Raw genomic sequence first — 20,105 nt, forward strand, 5'->3', positions numbered from 1 at the left:
AGCTACAGTGGGGCTGTGTTCTTGTTGTTGTTTGCCTGCGAGTCAACTGTTAGGCATTTCCCAGTCTACTCCTAGCCCAGCTCCATCACATGCCCAGACACCACTCATCAGCTTGTCTCCACCACTGCCCCAGGCACCAGAAGAGAAACGCCTGCCTCTCCCCCTCTCTCCAGATGGCCCCATGAGTGGCATCATCGCTCCACGCTCTGTGGCTGACTCATTCCCCTGCTGAGGCCAGCCAGAATCCTTCAGAGCCAAAACCAAACTAATCCGTGTCAATATTGTCAGATTTGCAGTGGATCTCTTCAGCCGGGTCCTGCACTGCCATGCTCTTTGGTCACAAATGTCCCCTCTCCCTACATCCCCACATCACTGAGAACTTAACCAGCCTTTCCCTGCTTCTCCACACCACAACAGTCCAGTCCTACCCATCTCCACCTTTGTTAATATTTGTTGCTCCTCTTCTCTGTCCCTGACTAAATCCCACCTCAGGCGGAAGAAGCCCAGTCTCTACCTTGTATGTTTGTCTCCAGCGATAGTTCCTGATTGATAATGAGAGTGGACGAATGAAGGTGTCAGAATAAGAGAAGCTAGCTTGCCCCAAACAGACAGGAAAGTACCATGGGAGAAGGGGCGCTCACAAAGGAGAGGCAAGGTGCGCTGAACACTAGGGCCACTGAATCCTCAGAGGAGAAACACCACAGCGAAGCCAGGTTCTTTTGTATGCTAACAAAAATTAGCAATGAAAAGCAAAAAGGGGAAAGTAGTAAGATCAGTGAAAACTGAAGGTTTCAATGAAGTCAAGAAAATACTGGAATAAAAATATTAATGAAGTGAGGCCAAAGGCAGGAAGTGATGTCAGAGAGGGAACCGTGTGAAATTTTGTGTCTGAAGTGCTGTGTAACCAGTGAGGCTGAGTTTTTGACTTGGAACCTGGGTCAGCTGCTGACCAGCTGGTAGACATAAGGCAAGTGTGGTAACTTCTCTAAGCCTCAGTTTCTCCATTTGGGAAATAAAAGTTAAAGTTGCTGTGACATGTAAATGAGATACCTGGTACAACACCCAGCACACAGCCCTAAACAGTTGTTTTGCATCAAACTCTATTGTAGGTAACTGCTGTAAAATATGGTATTTTGGCTCATCGTATCTTTTCAAAGTAGGTGTATTACTCTGTTTACTGCTTTAACTAAATATCAGGCTCTAGCTATTGTATTTTTTTAATGGTTGCTTAGTTTACAGCTTTAGAAACTCAAGAGCACAGCTCAATTTGGAGCCCTTTCGACTGTATCACATCTTGGATAAGGCCAGCCTACGCTACATGAGGCCTTGTCTCAACTTTTCCCAACATATTCTAGATGCAAATCCTTCATTAAATGTGTAGTGTTGTTTTCTTGAGACAGGGTCTCATTATATAGCCTTGACAGGCCTAGGACTCACTATGCAGACCAGGCTGGCCTCGAGCTTGCAGAGGTCCACCAGCCTTTGCATCCCAAGGGCTGGGACCAAAACGGTTAGCAGTCACACCTGGCTTCAAATGTGTAGCTTTGTAAATGTTTTCTCCGAGTTTGCAGCTCTTCCTCTCTAATTTCTGTCTACTTATATTTTAAAATACTGACTTGCCAAGTCCATGGCCTAAAATTCTAACTCAGCTGGGGCTGGGTGTGGTGCCCTGGGGCTGGTCCCTTCCTTAAGAGCCCCTAAGAGCATCTCACACACAGCCAGGCTTGGGAACTGCTGTGCAGTGGGAAGGGGGGACCTATCTGCCACAGCCAGGACCCACATGGAGAGGAAGCTTACTAAAAGGCATTGATTGCACACTGCTGACGGAAGCTCAGGGAATCTTTTTGGCCATGTAGCCCTCTTCCCTCATGCTACATAAGCCTTTGTGGACCATGAACTAAGTAGGACGCTGAAGCTACTTTCCCTCCAACTGACCATGACCCACAGGTCCACTAACTTCCCCAGATCCTTTCCCCAGCCCCACTCTGACGTGGTCACTGCCCTCTGGCCTGTCCCAGGCGGTGAGGCACTTATCAGAGGAAACAGCTTGTGCCTAACCTCCCCTTTTTTGTTCACCAGCTTTATCTGCTCTTTGATAACTCCACAAGCCCTGTTCCCTGTCAAGCCTGCAGAGCCCCTTTTATAGTATGTTTTGAAAAAGAACATCAATTTTTTTTCCTGGTTCTAACCTACAGCTCTGTGGAGAGTGGGTGGGGGCAGGATGGCTTATGCACTCTCCTTAATTTACTTGGCTACAGATGAAACAAAGCCAAGTTCTTATGCCCACAACGTCTGGCCATTCAAAGTCCCAAGAGATGCCCATGAGCCTAAAGAGGAAAAAAGCATCAAGCTTGGTGGGGTTTTTCTCCCCTAGGCTTATGTCCAGTTTCTCTTTTAGTCTAATTAAAACTGAACTCACAAGCCCGGCGTGGTGGCGCACACCTGTAATCCCAGCACTCAGGAGGCAGGCAGATCTCTGTGAGTTCAAGGCCAGCCTGGTCTACAAAGCGATATCCAGGACAGCCAGGGATATCATACAGAGAAACCCTGTCTCGAAAAACAATAAATAAATAAATAAACAAACTCAGGAGGCTGGGGAGACAGCTCAGCTGGTCAATTAGCACTTGCCTAGTGGAGGTTAGATGCTAACTACACAGGCATGGAGAAGTTCAGTGACACAAGCACATACATATTTTAGCCACACAGTGGAGACCGAATGAAGGTAGAAAACCAGATGTGCTCATAATGAGTGAGACATAGTGAGAGACGACGGGGCTCGAGGCTCAGGGCTCTCTGACACGGAAAGTCAAAGTGAAGCTTGGAATGGAGAGGGTTTGAATGGGCAAAGGGCAACCAGCAGGACAAAGCCAAGCTCCTTCTGTACGAGAAAAGACCTGCAATTGGTGAATATTTCGAAGTAACATGAGAACGATGGATTTGACACCGTAGTTCTGATAACAGAAAGAAAGAAAACCAGCCCAGAGAGGCACACGGGACCCGTGTGGGTGCTGAGCTCACAGGTAGACACAGCGTCACTTCCATCCTCATCCACTCACCTCACATCCTCACCACGGCAGGAGGCTGGCTTCCGTGCTGCTCTAAGAGAACCTGGAGCCACGGTCAGAAGGAACTTCCTTTAAGTCCCTCAGCTCTTTCATGAGAAGCGGAACTGAGACTGGAGGCCCTAAGACCCAAGCTCCTCCTTCTCGGGAGGCCATCTTTGGGTCATCGCAGCCAGAAACTGTCTCACTGGAAATGAATCACTTGCCCTCACTGATCATCACAAAAAGGTGATTAAAAAGGTGCCAGGGGCCAGCGTGATGGCTCAGTAGGTAGGTGGTTTAGTATATGGCTATACAGCTTAACATTAGACCAAACAGGCATGCCTGGCCTGTTGTAGCACACAAGTTGTGTGTGGCTGAGTGTATATCCAATCATACAAAGTACATGACAACATTGTGCTACAATGTCAAAGGTTGGACATACCTGCATATTGGTATGTAAGGCTTGACTCTTAACATCCTTAAGACTTTCAGCACCTCCAACCTGCCCTCAGGTCCACCCATGCCATAGTGGTGGGACTCCTGGGGGGACGGGCCACACGGATACATGGTGAGCCCTAGGGTGCCTGCCTTTCCACCCTTGCTGGCCTGCTCCTGAAGGCGTTCTTTCTCAGAGTTCTGACATGGTCTCCCAGTTTACTGCAGGCTGCTGTGTCGTGGCAAGGAAACAATTAAAGAGTCAAAGTGTTTATAGAGAGAAGGATGCATATACATATACAAATTCTGATGAGTCCCATTTTAGTTGTTGTTGTTGTTGTTGTTTTGTTGTTGTTGTTGTTGGCACAACTATCATTTTCACTCCCTCAGTGAAAAACAGACTGGGAGTGAACTGAGAGAACTGGTGCACAGTGGCCCCTTTTCTGTTTCTCTTTACCACACCAGAGCAATAAGGAAGTGCATGTGCAAAACGCGTGCCTGCCCTCAGACCTAGGGTCGACCAGCTCTCCAAAGTAATGTCCAAATACATAGCTGTCTGCTGAAACCTTAGTGAGGATAGCAGCCAGGCCAGGGTCTGTGTCCCTGAAAGCTGAAACTCGGTAAGATCCTTACTGAAAGTCAGTCTTTATTACTGCTGCTATGTGTACTGGGAAATGTTATACAATGCAGACACAACGCGACCTCCCACTAAGTGTGTTAGTGGCTCCAGTCTACGGTCGTCATAGTAACTAAACTCTTGAAGACTTTTAATATGATATGCCTGGCATCAGCTGTGAAACCATGACACAACACACAAAACAGAAACAAAAACCAAAGCACACTTCTGCTGTGGATCAGTGCGCAATGGCACTTGCTCTCAAGTGTGACGGCCTGAGTTCCATCCCTGGTGGGAGTAGACAATCAGTTCCCACAAATACCTCTGACCCCATATGCACGTGGGCATACACAAAATAAAAACCTCAAAAGCACCAGTGAACAAACACCATTATAATATTCATTTTACAGATAACAACACTGAGGCTCAGAGACCTTAGGTGGCTTTTGCAGGGCTGTCCTGAATCAGCGTGGCTCCTGAGGCCGTTGTCTGCAAGCCACTTGAACAAGACTCACACCCCCAAATCCACAAACCTCAGCGCTAAACCTTCCTTCTCTGGAGCTCTGAACACAGCTCACAGCTCTCCCAGAGTTACTGATCAGGGGACCACTTTTGTGGGTCAAAACTCCTCTTAAGTTGGGTCATGCAAATGTCTTCTAAGCTCAGTGTCTTCTATCATCGGTCAGCAGCAAAAAGAACAGCACTTGAAGCTCATCGCACTCTGCTGGCTGAATAGGCTTGATTGACAGCCTTGCAGGAAGGATGTTGGTCCCCGGTTCAGAGAAGGTATATGCATCTCAATGGAAATGTGCACATTTCTCAGATTGCTAGTGATGAAAACCAGTTTCCTCCAGAACACCCAGGAAAATGTGCACTTCTCTTACATCTTCTGCAGCCCCTGGCAGAGTGGACAGTACAGGAGCAATGGGACAGACAGGCCACTCACTCTGGACTCGGCGTAGTGAGAACTCCTGCTGAAAATAGAAAAGGGCTCTGAGAGAAAGAGAAGGGTTGACATCTACGCAAAGAAGCAACACGATCATCTGTGAGGCGATTCTGAACGCGGCCAAAGCCAACCAGGCCTGGGCCAGCCGTCAGGACACCCGCGGCCTCGTGCAGCTCTGCCCCTCAAACAGCTCGGGGTCCTCGGACAGGCTCTCCCAACACTCAGTCTGTTCCTCCTCTATAAAAACGAAGAGCTTGCATTAGATTGCCTGTAGTGGGAATTAGAATGAAACAGAACTGAGGGAGAAGGAAGACTTAAAAAGCAGACCCCCCCCCCCGTCTCCCCACGTGCCAACTCACAGCCCCATCCATTCCGTAGCCCCTGGAGGCCAGAGACAATTAGGTCTTGCTGCTGAGGTGTCTCTCTGCAAGCCCTGCCCCAACGCTTACTTGCTTACTCCATGTGTGACTTCCGGATGTAGCTAACTACAGCATCCCAGACAGGTGGGAAGTTACAGATGTGCCAGGTATTAACCCCTCAGCAGCCTGCGGGGAAGCCAGGCTACAGCAGGGGCCCCAGGCTAATCACCTGACTCTTTTAAATATACCTTCCTTCCTACAGCCACACAGACACAAATTTGTGATGTCATCGGAAAGATGGGTAAGTCCTAGCTACCCGTCTAGACCTTGGGTTTATCATCTTTAGGTGAATATAATAAAGGTTTCATGAACAACCATTTTGAAGATTATGATTATATTATGCAAAGTGCTTGACAGAGCCCATACACAGGGCCATGGCCAGTAATACTCATCTTTATTATTATTACCACTCTAAGCTGATGCACAGAGGGCCCTGCTTGAGGCAGATGAGCCGGTCGGGATCCGAAATCTGAAGCCTCCAGTCCACCCATAGCAACCGGACTCAAAGGCACGTTTCCTGAGCATGACTGTGCAGGTGGACCTTGTACAAAGGAACTGCACGGTTCTCCTTGAAGGTGTCTGACCCAGAGGAATTGTCTTTTCTACAGGGACCAACCCTTCTAAAAGGCTGTGCTTTCAAACACACAGAGAGGCTATGTCTCGAAACCAACGCACATTAGCGCACCCAATAACTGTTCAATCTTGTGTGAGAATAAGGGAAAATAACTGAGTCCTGTGGCAAAGTGTAGGCAAGGCAAGGCATTACCAAAGGACCATGGGTAAACATCCGGGAAAGGAGAGAGCTAGTGATTAAGAGTTAGTGCCACGCCTCAGCCCTCGCCTCCGTGGCCTCAACTGTGTGCTCCTCGCCTAACTGCCTGACCACAGCAGCTCAGCGGCTTTGATAGTGCTAGTCTGTCAGCTTCAAACAGTGCCCTCCTCCTTACATCACTCGTGCCCAGGGACTGGCGCTAGGAGGTCACAGCCACCCAAGGAAATCAGAGAGCTTCCAGCAAATTCCATTTGCATTATGCAGGAAATGAGAACATCAAAGCAAAAGGGAAAAGGGTGTTGGGCAGACTGGTGCTAAATGGCCGCACGGGGTGGAGATCAATTAAAGAAGCATCAAAAGAGAAAGGAATGAATGCAGAGTCCATGGGAAGGAAGGACAGATTTTCACACTAGCAAGCAGGACATCGGCACTCACACCCGCAAGCCACAGAGACTGATAAAAGGCCGCCTATGGCATGGCACTGGCAGTTTCTGAGTTCTAATGGAGGCAAATGCCACTAAGTAAAGGGTGGCATTAGCACAAAGAAGAGGAAATAGCAAGAAGCGGAATGGACCCTCCTTCTGCCTTCGTCCTGGTCACAGGCTTGACTGTGAACGTGATTTCCCACCGTGCATCACAGACGCTTTATGAAATGCACCCCCGCTGCCATTTTCACAGATCTGGCCAAAGGTCCCCTTCAGAGTAATGAAACATGAATTCATAACTTAAGCATTTACATATATATGTAAATGTGTGTGTGTGTGTGTGTGTGTGTGTGTGTGTGTGTGTGTGTGTGTGTGTGTCTGTTATGAGGGAACTCCTTCAGAGGACACATGGACTTTTAAAGTTAAATAGAAAGCCCTTACAGTGACTGGCAACTGCATTTGAAACTTGCTCAAATCATGCAGCCCCGAGCTCATGGCTCTTGACTTTCTACCACAGAAAACACATCCTGGGTTGGCACACTTCAGTTAGAAAGAAGCAGAAATACGGAAGCCAAAAAGCAAGGCTAGTATATTTAGGGACTTTCCCAGCCGCATCCCGGGTGGGACCGTTGACTTGTTCTGTCTTTGCTCCTGTTTGGCAGGTGTTGCTGCCTCCTGCTGGGCTCCAGGGCCTGGATGGGCTTCTATCCAGGTGTCAACTGTGCTGGGGTCCAGGCCTGCTACACTCATGTGCACACACATGCACAATCTCTCCATAGATCCTAGTTACTATTTCTGCTTTAGGATATATATTCACTCAAAAGCCTTGACTGTATTAATATATCCTGAGACATTTATTTTAAATGGCCCAGCTTGTAATCTCTCATTTTACCTGTATAGGCATGAATGTGTATATAGATATTTATGAGTGTAGAAGTGCACATCTGTGCACACACAAAGAGGTCAAAGGACAACCTCCAGTAACATTTCTCAGGATCCATCTATCTCTTCTTCTTCTTCTTCTTCTTCTTCTTCTTCTTCTTCTTCTTCTTCTTCTTCTTCTTCTCCTTCTTCTTCTTCTCCTTCTTCTTCTTCTTCTTCTTCTTCTTCTTCTTCTTCTTCTTCTTCTTCTTCTTCTTCTTTCAGATAGGGTTTCACACTGGTCTGAAACTCACCAAGCAGGCAAGGATGGCTGACCAGTCAGTCCCAGGACTCTCCTTGTCTCCTCCCCACTAATGGGATAAGTACAAGTCACTGTGTCCAGCATTTTTATGGGAGGTGGGGGGTGGATCTCAGCATTGAACTGGGGTCTTCAGACCTGCAGGGCAAGCATTATACTAACATAGGGGTTAGCAAGCATTATACTAACACTGGGGTCTCCCCAGGCCAATCCTTGGACTCGAAGAAAATTAACAACATCACAAATCTCTTGTATGTGGCTACAGGATTCCTGCTCTTTGACAACACTGTTAAGTTGTCTTAATCACCAGCATACACCCATCTGAGCACTGTGAGTCTAAGCCAACAGTACCCTCGGTGTCTCACATAGAGTAAATACCCTTTCAAAAAGTCACCAGTATGTCCAAGACTCTCAGTAATTCCTTCCTTCAAAACTCAGCTGAAAATATACCACTGTCACTAGAGGCTGCCTAGTCAGAAACAATCTATCAGAGGAACCCCAACCCGTGTCTGTCACCTGTGCTACAAAGCCCTGTGGTCCCCGTTCCCAAGGGGCTCCATCCTCCCAAGCCCCCAGGTAAGCAGGTGGCAACACTCCCACTTGAAAATACAAAATCTGTACTTAAACTTCCTAGAGCTCAGAGGAGACTAAGAAGGAAATGGGCCTACGGCGGGGACTCCGCAGCTAAGGTTGCTTAGCTACTCTCGCAGAAGATCAGGGTTTTGCTCTCAGCACCTACATGGTGCAGCTCACAGCCTGTATCTCCAGTTCCAGGGAATCTGAGGCCTTCTTCTGGCCTCCATGAGCACCTGCACACACGCGCACACGAACTTGTGCAGGCACACGCACACATACACATAAAATAAAAATAAGAGAGTCTCTATAGACAGGGGAGGAAGGGAATTCTGGGTAAGTGTCCCTGTATCCATATAATTCTTTCTAAACTAAGAGTCTCTGGCCCATGCAGCCCTTCTCTGCATGCTGCCCCAATTTGAAGGAAGTTGAAAAGTCAAGGACCTTTAGGAAGATCCAAGTTGAAATGGGGCTGCGCACTGCTCTCCCTAGACATCGCCTGAGAAGCCGCCCTGTGGGATGGTGGTCTCGCCTACTCCTCAGATGCATTGAAGTACAAGATGAGGGATATTAATTCCCCAGAGTCAAGAGAAGGCAGATCTCTCTGAGTTCAAGGTCAGCCTGATCTACACAGTGAGTTCCAGGACAGCCAGGACTACATAATGAGATCCTGTCTAAAAAAAAGAAAGGGAGGGAGGGAGGGAGGGAGGGAGGGAAGAAAGAAATAAGGAAAGAAAGAAAAGAAAGGAAGGGAGGGAGGGAAGGAAGGAAAAAAGAAAAAAGAAAAAGAAAGAAAGAAAGAAAGAAAGAAAAAGTCTCCTCCTTCTTCTCAAGAGGGAGTGTTGAAAAGTACTTGGAGAGAGGCTCACCAGCTGTCACCACCTCAACTCCTTCTCTTTGTCCTTTCTTCCCAAGGCCTTTGCAGCTCAGTTGTCAGAGTCATCTTGAAAAGGAGGATTGGGTCTCATAAAAAGAGATTACAGCAAAAAGTGGGAGCTGTCTCTCTCAGTTTCTCAAGGAAGGCCTGGAGCAGAACAAAGTTCCTATTAAAGGCATAAAGCCCAGGAATTAAAATGTCCAGGTTCTCCTTCAAATGTACTTGAGCAGAAACAGCCTGGGCCAGACCCTAGAATAATCCCCCAACACCCCTGCGGGTGCTGAGTCCCTGAAATCATCAGCTAACAACAGTTGTGTGTTGTCTCTTAAGCCTCCTCTGGGGCAAGTGCTCCTGCACCAACACTCCAGAAGGTGCTGGGCCCAAGACACTCCCTGACCCACAGACAGCAGCTATAGAGCCGTGAGAGGTTACCTACCTTATGCCAGGAGCGACCTATACAATAGCCATCACTGGTGCTTTCCAGGTGGGAAACTAAGGCTCTGTAAGGGACCAGCTTGGGCCAAATGATGGCTCAGGCAACAGCTGACCCTCAGAGAGCCTAGCTGAGCCCCGCACCAGCCATGATGACACACCATGGCACAAGGTGGAAACTGTACTCCGGTAATCTCCGAAATATTTTCACAGATGGATATTTCAAGAAAAACACTAGCATGTAGGCTATGCATGCATTTAATGAACTCATTATTCTGCTTGGGGTCAGTTCCCTATTAGGACAGCTTATTTCCTCCCCTTTAAATGTTGGTATATTGCTGTCATGGTTTGAAGGACTTGGGGGCTCTCTGTTCCCTACCCAGCTTTAATTGGAGTTCTGACGGGTTCAATAACTGATGATGTTCAGGCCCTCCCTGATTGATGGTGCTGGCTGCCCCTGAACACAGGTAGTTACTGTCCCTCTGGGCCCTGACTTGGCAGAGAAACCATACGTCTCTTCTTTTAACACAAAGACACAGAGGCGTTCCCAGACAAATTGCTTTTCTTCCAGACACATTTGTAAAAATTGCCTAGGTTTCTATGACAGGCAATGGGGTAAGCAAGGTTGCTCAGGTAAGAGATGGTGGTGGTGAAATGGGAGGGAGACACCGCCCAATGCATCACTCCCTAAAAAGAAAGCCTGCAATTTTCCTGGCTAGCCAAGAGCATCCGGAAGAGGGCATGAGGGCAGGTTCACCTGGTTTAGCTGCATGCAACTTGAGGCTAGAAAAGTATTTCTCAGAATCCAGAAACCTGCCTCTCAGAGGAGACAGCTGGGATGGGGACTCTCGGGCATCTGGAATTCAGTGTCTCGGAAAAAACAGATGTTTCTGATAGGAGCCACATTCGATTTCTCTCCAAGATCCTATAATTTCTCCTCATATCCCAATCCCAATCCCATTTCAAAGGGACCAGCTGCCTGGTAATGCATGTAGGATATCTTAGCTCCATCAGAAACTTATCAAAGAAACAGATGTTTTATGAAAACTAAGAAGACAGGTGACATCAATTTTAGTAAAATGCCTCTTTTGGAGAGGACATTGTCAAAGCCATGGCAGGGGTCTCAGTGGCAAATCACACTTGGGTGGTCCAGGGTGGACTCCCTCCTGTGCCTGAGGGCTGGTAGATAATTAACACTAAGCAGGAACTGGATGGAGAGGTGAGCAGTCACCGATTCATCCATCCGTCAGCCCAGGCCACCACCAAAGGGCAGCCCAACGGGTCCTGAGACTGGAGAGCTAGAAAAGTCTCCCATTAAACATTTGCATTCATGGGCCAGCAAGATGGCTCCTTGAGTAAAGGGCCTTACTGCAAAGCCCAGCAACCCAAGTTCAATCCCCAGGAACCAAAGAGAGGAAGAGAACTGACTCCTGAAAGTTGTGCTGAGTACCACACCTGCCCACACACATTGTACATGCATGCATGGATGCACACACACTGTAACATGTATACCCAGACACACACACACACACACACACACACACACACACACACACACACTATAGCATCCCTGCCAACACACTTTTACACATATGCATGCACACATGCATGACACACACTGTAGCATGTACACACACACACACACACACACACACACACACACACATTTAAGGCCATTTCAGAAATTCTGTCCTAATTTCAAGCAAAAATTCATCAAAAAATACTTTATAAACTGGTCACCCTGCTCAGACGCAATTTGAAAATTAAATATTCTAACATTATATGAGATGGATATGCTTGGCTGAATATTTTCATATTCTAGGACATAAGTCATCTTCAACATTTTCAGAATTAGTGGTTTTGGTTTTGGTTTTGGTTTTGGTTTTGGTTTTGGTTTTGGTTTCAGTTTTTTGGCTTTTCCAGACAAGATTTCACTGTGTATCCCTGGCTGTCCTTGGCTGTCCTGGAATTTACTCTGTAGACCAGGATCACCTCAAAATTAGAGTCCATCTTGCCTCTACCTCCCAAGTGTTGGGATTAAAGGTGTGTGCCACCATCACCACCTGGCACGTATTTTGATCTTATAATTATCAATGCTGAGCCATTGTCTCTTGCTAATATGTAGTACAAAATATGGAAGAGGTAGGTTTAAGAAAGTTTTGGAAATTCTACTTTAATTTCAAGTGAAAATTCACTTAACATTATTTTAATAAACTGGTCATCAACTCAGAAACAATTTATAAAACCAAACATCCTACCACATAATCCAAAACTGTACTAATTTGCTATGTATATGCTGAGGAATGACAGCAGGAAGATATTTGAAGTTTTTATTCTCTGTAATTTAAACCGTTGTTTCATAAAAGCAGAAATTTTTATGTACACAATAAAAATTATGCAGTTCATAACTATCTTAGGGATCTTATTGCTGTGATAAAACACCATAACCAAAAGCAATTTGGGGAGGAGAGGGTTTATTTCAGCTCATAGTTTCACATTGCGGTCCATCACTGAAGAAAATCGGGGTAGGAACCTTAGAGGTAGAATCAGGTGGAAAGGCCGTGGAGGGGTGCTGCTTACTGACTTGCTGCCCAAGGCTCACTCAGCCTGGTATTTTATACAACCCAGGACCACACAGGGTTGGCACCACCCACAGTAGGCTGAGCCCTCCTACATCCATTATCAGTCAGGAAAATGCATCATAGACTGGCCTACATGCCAGTCAATTAAGGTCCCATCTTCCCAAATGACTCTAGTTTGTGTGGAGTCAACATAATATTAGCCAACACAATAGCATGCAATAGCCTCTACTCTGATCCCAGGTGGTTTGGGTCATGTTAGTTGGATTTGTGGGGCACTTACATCAACTTATATGTAAAACTCACATGTTGTGTGTTCAGAAGCAAAGCTGAAGTCATGCCACGCAATCCAAGTAAACATGGTCAGGAACACCTAGGTTTTAATGCACATTTGCTCTTATATTAATTTGGCATCTTTGCCCAGACAGAAAACTTTTACTGTTGTCAACTTTTCATTTTTATGCACCTTGCCCTGGTGAGCTTCAACTGTCAACTTGGAACAGCCTAAAGACTCTTGAGAAGGAAACTCCCAACTGAGAAATTACCCAGATCAGATTCACCTGTGGGCAGGTCAATGGGGGGAGGGGTGGTTGTCTGGACAGTCATTTGATGTAGAAAGACCCAGCCCACTGTGGGGAGTATCATTCCTAGGCAAATAGTCACTGGCCATGTAAGGAAGCTAGCTAAGCTTCTGTGAGCCAGCACTCAGCACGCAGCACACTCCTCCACAGTTTCTTCAAGTTCCTGCTTAAGTTTCTGCCCCAACTTCCCTCAGTGATGGACTGTGAGCTGTCCATTCCTCCCTAAATTGCTTCAACCACAGTGTTTATCACAGAGACAGAAAGGAAACTATAAGCCCCATATAGGGCTATGGTTCAGTTTAAGAAGCTGTGCAGTAGATGTCAAAGGTCCGCCAAAGGGGGGGCTACATTTCTCTCATTCACTTTTTATCTCAAATCTAACATAGCTGTGCAGAGACGTTACTTTCCAAGTGACTCGGCTAAATGAAGTGAATGAATTGGGAGGCTGTCAGGATTGATTATTAAAATCCAGTTACAAACCCAGCGTTGTCGCTGAGTGAATGTGTCACTTCACATCTGGGACCCAGTCACATCCTCCACAACTCAACAACCCTGCCGAGCAATTGGCGCCTGTTATGGTTCGTGTGTTTAGACTCTGAGTCTCCAGCTGGTGGCACTGTTTTAAAGGGGTACAGAACAATTGGGAAGGACCAGCATGGCTGGTGGGCGGGGCTGGTGATTCACTGGAGATAGATAAGGCCTTTGAATATTGTAGCAGAGCATGTTTCCAGGCAAGCTGTGTGCTTACTGGTCCGCTGAGATGGGGAGAGGCTGTGCCACAAGCTCCCACCAGCACAGATAGAGCTGCCCCACCCACCACGAAGGCCAGGCTCCCCTCTCCAGGGCACCAAAAAGCATCTCATAAATACTCAGCAACAGGACCAACTCTGCATTAAACTCCTTCCCAAGTCAAATGGATGTTTCAGGGTCAGGGGATCTTCATTACTTGCAAGCTGTGTCTGTAGCAGGTGTAGAGTGCCTGATCGAGTAGGTAAGAGGCAGTGAACGGGGGATTAGGAAGTCAGAAGTTATTTAGGAAAGCACCAAGTTAGCTGGTAAGGAGGTAGGGAAATTAGCCAAAGTAAGCCAAGCTATATGCGAATGGGAAAGCTCTCCTGGGAGAGTAATTGGCATTCAAAGGTGAATCGCCACCAGTGTTAATCCTTCTAGGTAAAAGAACACCTGCAGAAGTGGTTTTGCAGGTAATGGTTTTCTTCGATGGAATGCAGAAAGAATTAATTTGTGTCTTGCTTTTTTATTTTTGACAGTTTTATACATGTATACAATATATTGATATAATCATCTCGTGTGTGTGTGTGTGTGTGTGTGTGTGTGTGTGTGTGTGTGTGTGTTCAATGAAGCATGGACAGCCTATCAGCGGCTACACCACTGAAGAAAAGTATTCCTCCTCCTCTAGAATCCATTAGCTGCCAACAGCTCCCCTGGGAAGTGTGAGGCCCCATCAGCACCATCCCCCACATCCTTGACAGGATCTTGACAGGTCCCATCTTGCAGGAAGCCACAGCTACTACCTGTTTCTGACTGCAATGGCCATAGCAAATCAGAAGATGGTGTTTCATAGCACAGGTGGAAGGCTGAAGTGTGAGCAACCTGCTAGAGGCCACGCCCCTAAAGAAACCGACTCTCCCTCTCATCTAGTGGCTATCAGCTGGGCGGGCCTCATAGGGCCCTCCCCCACACATGGTATACTGTTGCCTGGTTTCATCTTATGCAGAGCTTGTACAAGCAGCAGATGGTGCTGCTGAGCTCATCGACACAATGGCCCTGTCATGTCCAGAAGACACTATTTCCGTATCTCTGGCCCTTACCATCTTCCTGCTCCCTCTTGCATGACTTTCTCTGAGCCTTGTCCAAATTGGGGCTTTCTTTGCTAATAACTATGTTTTCACATGTGCCCTTTTGTCTTTCCCCTTTGCTACAGTGCAGTATCTCCACGGCTAGCTTAGGGTATCACGCTCTGAGGAAGAGCATCTTCTGTAATGTGGAAAACTAAAAGGAAGGTGTCACTGTGTCGTCTAAGCCCCCGCCATTGGTGGCGTCATCCTGCATTAGGGCTGAACTCCAAAGAAACACAATAGAAGCATACAACAAAAGAGGAATTTCCTAAAGAAAGATCACTTCTCAATAGTTCAAGCAAAGTTATTTTGATTGCCTTCCCAAATACAATGGTCAAAAAGGTTTTAGAAGCCAGACAGGATAATACCTACCTATAATCCTAGCACTTGGGAGGAAAAGGCAGTAGGGTTATCATAAGATAGAGTATAGCCCAGTCTACATGGTGAGTCAAAGGTCAAAGGTCAGCCGGGGCTACTATCCTGGTTAGTTTTTATTGTCAACACTATAAAACTGAGAGTCACCTGAGAGGAGGGATTGCCCAAATCAGCACTGTAGGCAGTGCTCCCCCTGTGCAGGTGGTCCTGGGATGTAGAGAAAGCTGACTCAGCCTGAGCCAGAGAGAGCAAGCCAGGAAGCAGCATGCTCCAGGGTTCCTGCCTCAGGTTCCTGTCTTGAGTTCTTTCCTGACTTCTCTTAAAAATAGATGGTGACCTGAAAGCATCATGTTGCCTCTGGTCAGAGTGTTTCATCACAGCAAGAGAAACCTAACCAGAATTGCTACACAGTGAAGCCCCTGTGTCAAACGGTCCAAAGAAATAGACAGCCAAACTGTGTTTCTAGGATGTGAGACTGGAAACGGCTAGCGAGGTTTGGAATTGTGTCACATACAGCCCTGTCCACATAACAATGATATAGTCAGTGATAGACACATATATGACTTTAGTCCCATACGTCCCTCATGGAGATGAAAAGTTGCTAAGCTGTAGGACATGACGCTGCTATAATCCTGTAATGTCTATCATGCAACATGTCTGTGGTGCTATAGACACGGACCTGCTACTCTGCCAGCAGGGTAAATGCTTAACACATACAGCTATGTACAGGGCATAATACTTGATAAGGGTGATAAATGACTCAGTTACTGGCTTCCGGTTTATGATGCACTCTTTTAATCAGTATTTTAAGGTTTACTCTTACTTATAAAAAAACAAAAGTTTACAGTAAGGCAGCATGCCACAAGGCACCAGCAGTGCCTACAGCCAACATTCATTGTGTCCCCTCATTCTAGCATTTTCCTTTGCATTTGATTTATTCATCATGGCTCTAGGAGTAATAAGCTATGTAACACATATTTATTTAGTTGTATGTGTCTGCATGACATATATAGGTGTGTATAACCTAGGTGTGTAGCAACCTATTCCACCTAGGTTTGTGTAAGCACACCACAGTACTCACGCAGCAAGCAAGTGAGAGAGAGAGAGAGAAACAGACAGACACACACACACACATATACACATAACACATTTTATAGAGCACACCCCCATCATTAAGTAGTGTGTGGCTATATGTAAACTTCTGAGGCCTGGTGCTAATGGCCAGAGACTCCTAATATTGTCTTCTTACGAGTATAAGGCATCACTGGCGTGATGACGCACACCTTTAATCCCAGCACTCGGGAGGCAGAGGCAGGCGGATCTCTGTGAGTTCGAAGCCAGCCTGGTCTACAAAGTGAGTCCAGGACAGCCAAGGCTACAGAGAGAAACCCTGTCTCAGAGAGAGAGAGGGAGAGAGGGGGAAGAGAGAGGGGGAAGAGAGAGGAGAGAGAGAGAGAGAGAGAGAGAGTGGAGAGGGAGAGAGGAGAGAGAGGAGAGAGAGAGAGAGAGAGAGAGAGAGAGAGAGAGAGAGAGAGAGAGAGAGAGAGAGAGCGCATCAGGCACCAAGATCTTAGCTCATCTCCGGAAGCCCCGCCCCCACCAGTTTCATTTGTCCCCTGCAGGTGTGTGCTATGCAGAGTTTGGAGTCCGAGTCCCCAAGACCACAGGGTCCGCATACACCTACAGCTACGTCACCGTTGGGGAGTTTGTGGCCTTTTTCATTGGCTGGAACTTGATCCTGGAGTACCTGATCGGCACTGCAGCTGGAGCCAGTGCTCTGAGCAGCATGTTTGACTCTCTGGCGAACCACACCATCAGCCGCTGGATGGTGGACACAGTGGGAACGCTCAACGGCCTGGGTGAGACTGCATCATCCTTTCCCCCCAACATGCGAACTCATGAGCTAGATGAGCAGACCCCCTGTAAGGATGCAACCTGGAGGCTGCAGAGGTTGCTCAGTGGGTAAAGCATTGGCCGGGCAAGCATGAGGGCCAGGGTTTGGTATCCCCAGAGCACGCGTGGGTGCGCACACACGCGCACGCGCGCGCGCGCGCGCACACACACACACGCACGCACGCACAGAGAGAGAGAGAGAAACAGACAGACACACACACACACACGCACGCGCGCACACACACACACACACACACACGCACGCGCACACACACACACGCACAGAGAGAGAGAGAGTGAGAGAGAGAGAGAGAGAGAAACAGACAGACACACACACACACACACACACACGCATAGAGAGAGAGAGAGAAACAGACAGACACACACACACGCACGCACACACACACACACACACGCATGCGCGCACACACACACGCACAGAGAGAGAGAGAAAGAGTGAGAGAGAGAGAGAGAGAGAGAGAGAGAGAGAGAGAGAAACAGACAGACACACACACACACACACATATACACATACACAGAAAGAGGGAGGGAGCTGGAGAAATAATTCTGGGCCTCTGTCAAATCCTTTCACTTCAGTGTCCCTACCTCAGAGACTATTGACAAAAATGCGGCCAGGGCTGAAAAGATGGCTCGGCAGTTAAGAGCACTTGCTGTTTTTCCAGAAGGCCTGAGTTTAGCTCCCAGCATCCATGTCAGGTGGCTCACAATTTCCTATAAGTCCAGCGCCAGGGCATCCAAGGCCTGTGTCCTCTTCAGGTACCTGCACTCACATGCAGAGACTCACACATGGGCACACACACAATTACAAATAACAAAAAAAGAAATCTTTTCTTTAAACTGCTGATCACCCCAATGCCACAATAACAAGTATAAAGATCGTGGCTGTACTCTGATTTCATAACATTTTAATTTTGAAATGACCCAAAATCAGTCACCCATCTCACTCACTTTGCAAAAGAGATCCAGAAAGATGAGGCAGTGTGCCCAAGGCCACACTGTGGGCTGTTGGCAAAAGTACAGCTGGAATCTGGTTTCGCTGACTGCTGATGCAATGCCTGCTCCTCTCCATAGAGGGCAGAAGTCCACTGGCCAGTGGGTGGACCAAGCCAGCAGGCCCATCAGCGGCATGTGCTCCGGGCATTTTCTCTCTGTAACCCCACCCTGCAAATGATAAGCCACTTAAAATGACTTTCAAATCTGCACATTTTAAAACCTGTTCATAAAGAAAACATTGTGGGAATGGGATTAGAAATCTTACAAATTGTACCAAAAACAAAGAAGTTTTCAAAGACTATGTTAAACCTATATGTGTGCTTCAAATGTCCCAAGATGTGCTTGCTATGCCTCCCCAGGTGCACAGTGACAATCTCCTTACATAGCTAAATTTCCATCTATGGTATCAGGTCACCTTTTCTGCATTCCAAACGTCCTCATTTGCAGATAAACACTTATATCTGCTTATGGGCCATAACAATGACACGTGTTTGTGTACACAGACAGACAACAGCCTTCGCTGCTCTTCCTGACAGACTAACCAGTGCTCCAAGAGTCCTGACAACCCGGATGCAATGGGGCAGGAGGAGGCCACAGGGACTTCATTTAGACACTATTGATCATGCCTTCCTCTTCCAGGGAAAGGAGAGCAATCGTACCCAGACCTGCTGGCTCTGGTGATCGCAGTCATTGTGACCGTCATTGTGGCTCTGGGGGTAAAGAACTCCGTGGGCTTCAACAACGTCCTCAACGTGCTGAACCTGGCAGTGTGGGTGTTCATCATGATCGCTGGCCTCTTCTTCATCAACGGCAAATACTGGGCTGAGGGCCAGTTCTTGCCCCATGGCTGGTCAGGGGTGAGTTCATTCTCAGAAGCTGGTGTGCCTTCCTTGCCAGGAACAGTCTTGCCGTTGAGATGTTTTTGAAGACGTCTCCTGATTTTTCACTTGTTTTCTGGCTTCACTGAAATTTCAGTGTAGACAAATAACAATAACAATAGATCTGAATGTAGTGTGGCGCGTGCTCTCTCTCTCTCTCTCTCTCTCTCTCTCTCTCTCTCTCTCTCTCTCTCTCTCTCTCTCTCTCTCAGCGTGCCTTCCTCTGAGCTAAATGCTGCGTGCGTTAGCTCATCACATCATCACAGTAATCTTGGGTGCAAAATATTCACAATTGGGCCTGAAGGATGAGAGCGTTTGCACCCAGACAGGGCCAGTACTACCTGCTAAGCACAGTGTGTGGCACAGTCAGAACCCAAAGCCAGGGGTCCAAAGACCTGTAGGGACAGTTCAGTTCAGCTGAGAGAGGCAGCCGTGCACAGGGATGCACAAATTGGTAAAGGACACATGAGAAAGAGTGCGTGAGCAGGAATGCGCTGTGTTTGCCTCTGTGTAAAATTAGGGGAGGAATCGTTTATAATCAGACTCCAACATCCAAGCCTGGAAGGAGAGCCCTGCGGAGCCTGAGAGCAGCTGAGCAGGCTCTGCAGAGTGGCGGTTCTAAGCCCTATCTGAGAGGAATACAGTCTAGCTAGTACTGTCGGGGTGTGACAAGAGAGTGAGCTGGATCCCATCCCCAGAACCTGGTGGTGGCCGGTTCTCTATTCTAAGAAGTGGCTCTAAATCTCACCTGACTTCTTTCTACAATATAACTAAAAGATATTTATTTTGTGCATTCATTGGTAAAAATTCACCAGACTTTGTTTGACAATGGAACATAGTTCATGAATTTCCAGATGGAGGGACCTGAGAAGTTCCCAGGTCCTGTCCAGGGAATATCCAGAGCCCCAGAGTGGCAGGCCTGCGTAGAACACAAGTGCAAGGCACTACTCAATTTTCTTCTGTAGCTTTTGTTTGCCCTGGTTTTCCTCCAAGATGTACAGGGATCAGAAATCACTCTTGGAGAACATTCAGAATAACTTCTGTTTATTCTGAGCCAGGCTATGCTACTCAGTGCAGAGAAATAAGCAAGGCGTTTAAGCCAAACCTGCGAGCCTGCTGCTTTTCTGCGGGAATTCCACCGAACCACAAAGCACGTCTCTCCTCCCTGAAATGAATAAATACTGAAACTGCTCGAAACCAGAAAGGGGGA

General features: G+C 47.3%; 1 protein-coding gene across 1 annotated transcript in view; it reads left to right on the forward strand.

Annotated features, from left to right (window-relative positions):
* Window positions 1-20,105, forward strand: part of Slc7a14 (solute carrier family 7 member 14) — a 105,546-nt gene that overhangs the window by 57,600 nt on the left and 27,841 nt on the right. Inside the window, exons 3-4 of the mRNA XM_051157002.1 lie at window positions 16,733-16,969; window positions 18,657-18,874. Of these exons, the coding sequence (XP_051012959.1) occupies window positions 16,733-16,969; window positions 18,657-18,874 (455 nt within the window). The remainder of the gene's footprint in view (window positions 1-16,732; window positions 16,970-18,656; window positions 18,875-20,105) is intronic.

This window comes from Acomys russatus, chromosome 15 (assembly GCF_903995435.1).
Source record: "Acomys russatus chromosome 15, mAcoRus1.1, whole genome shotgun sequence".
Taxonomy (NCBI): domain Eukaryota; kingdom Metazoa; phylum Chordata; class Mammalia; order Rodentia; family Muridae; genus Acomys; species Acomys russatus.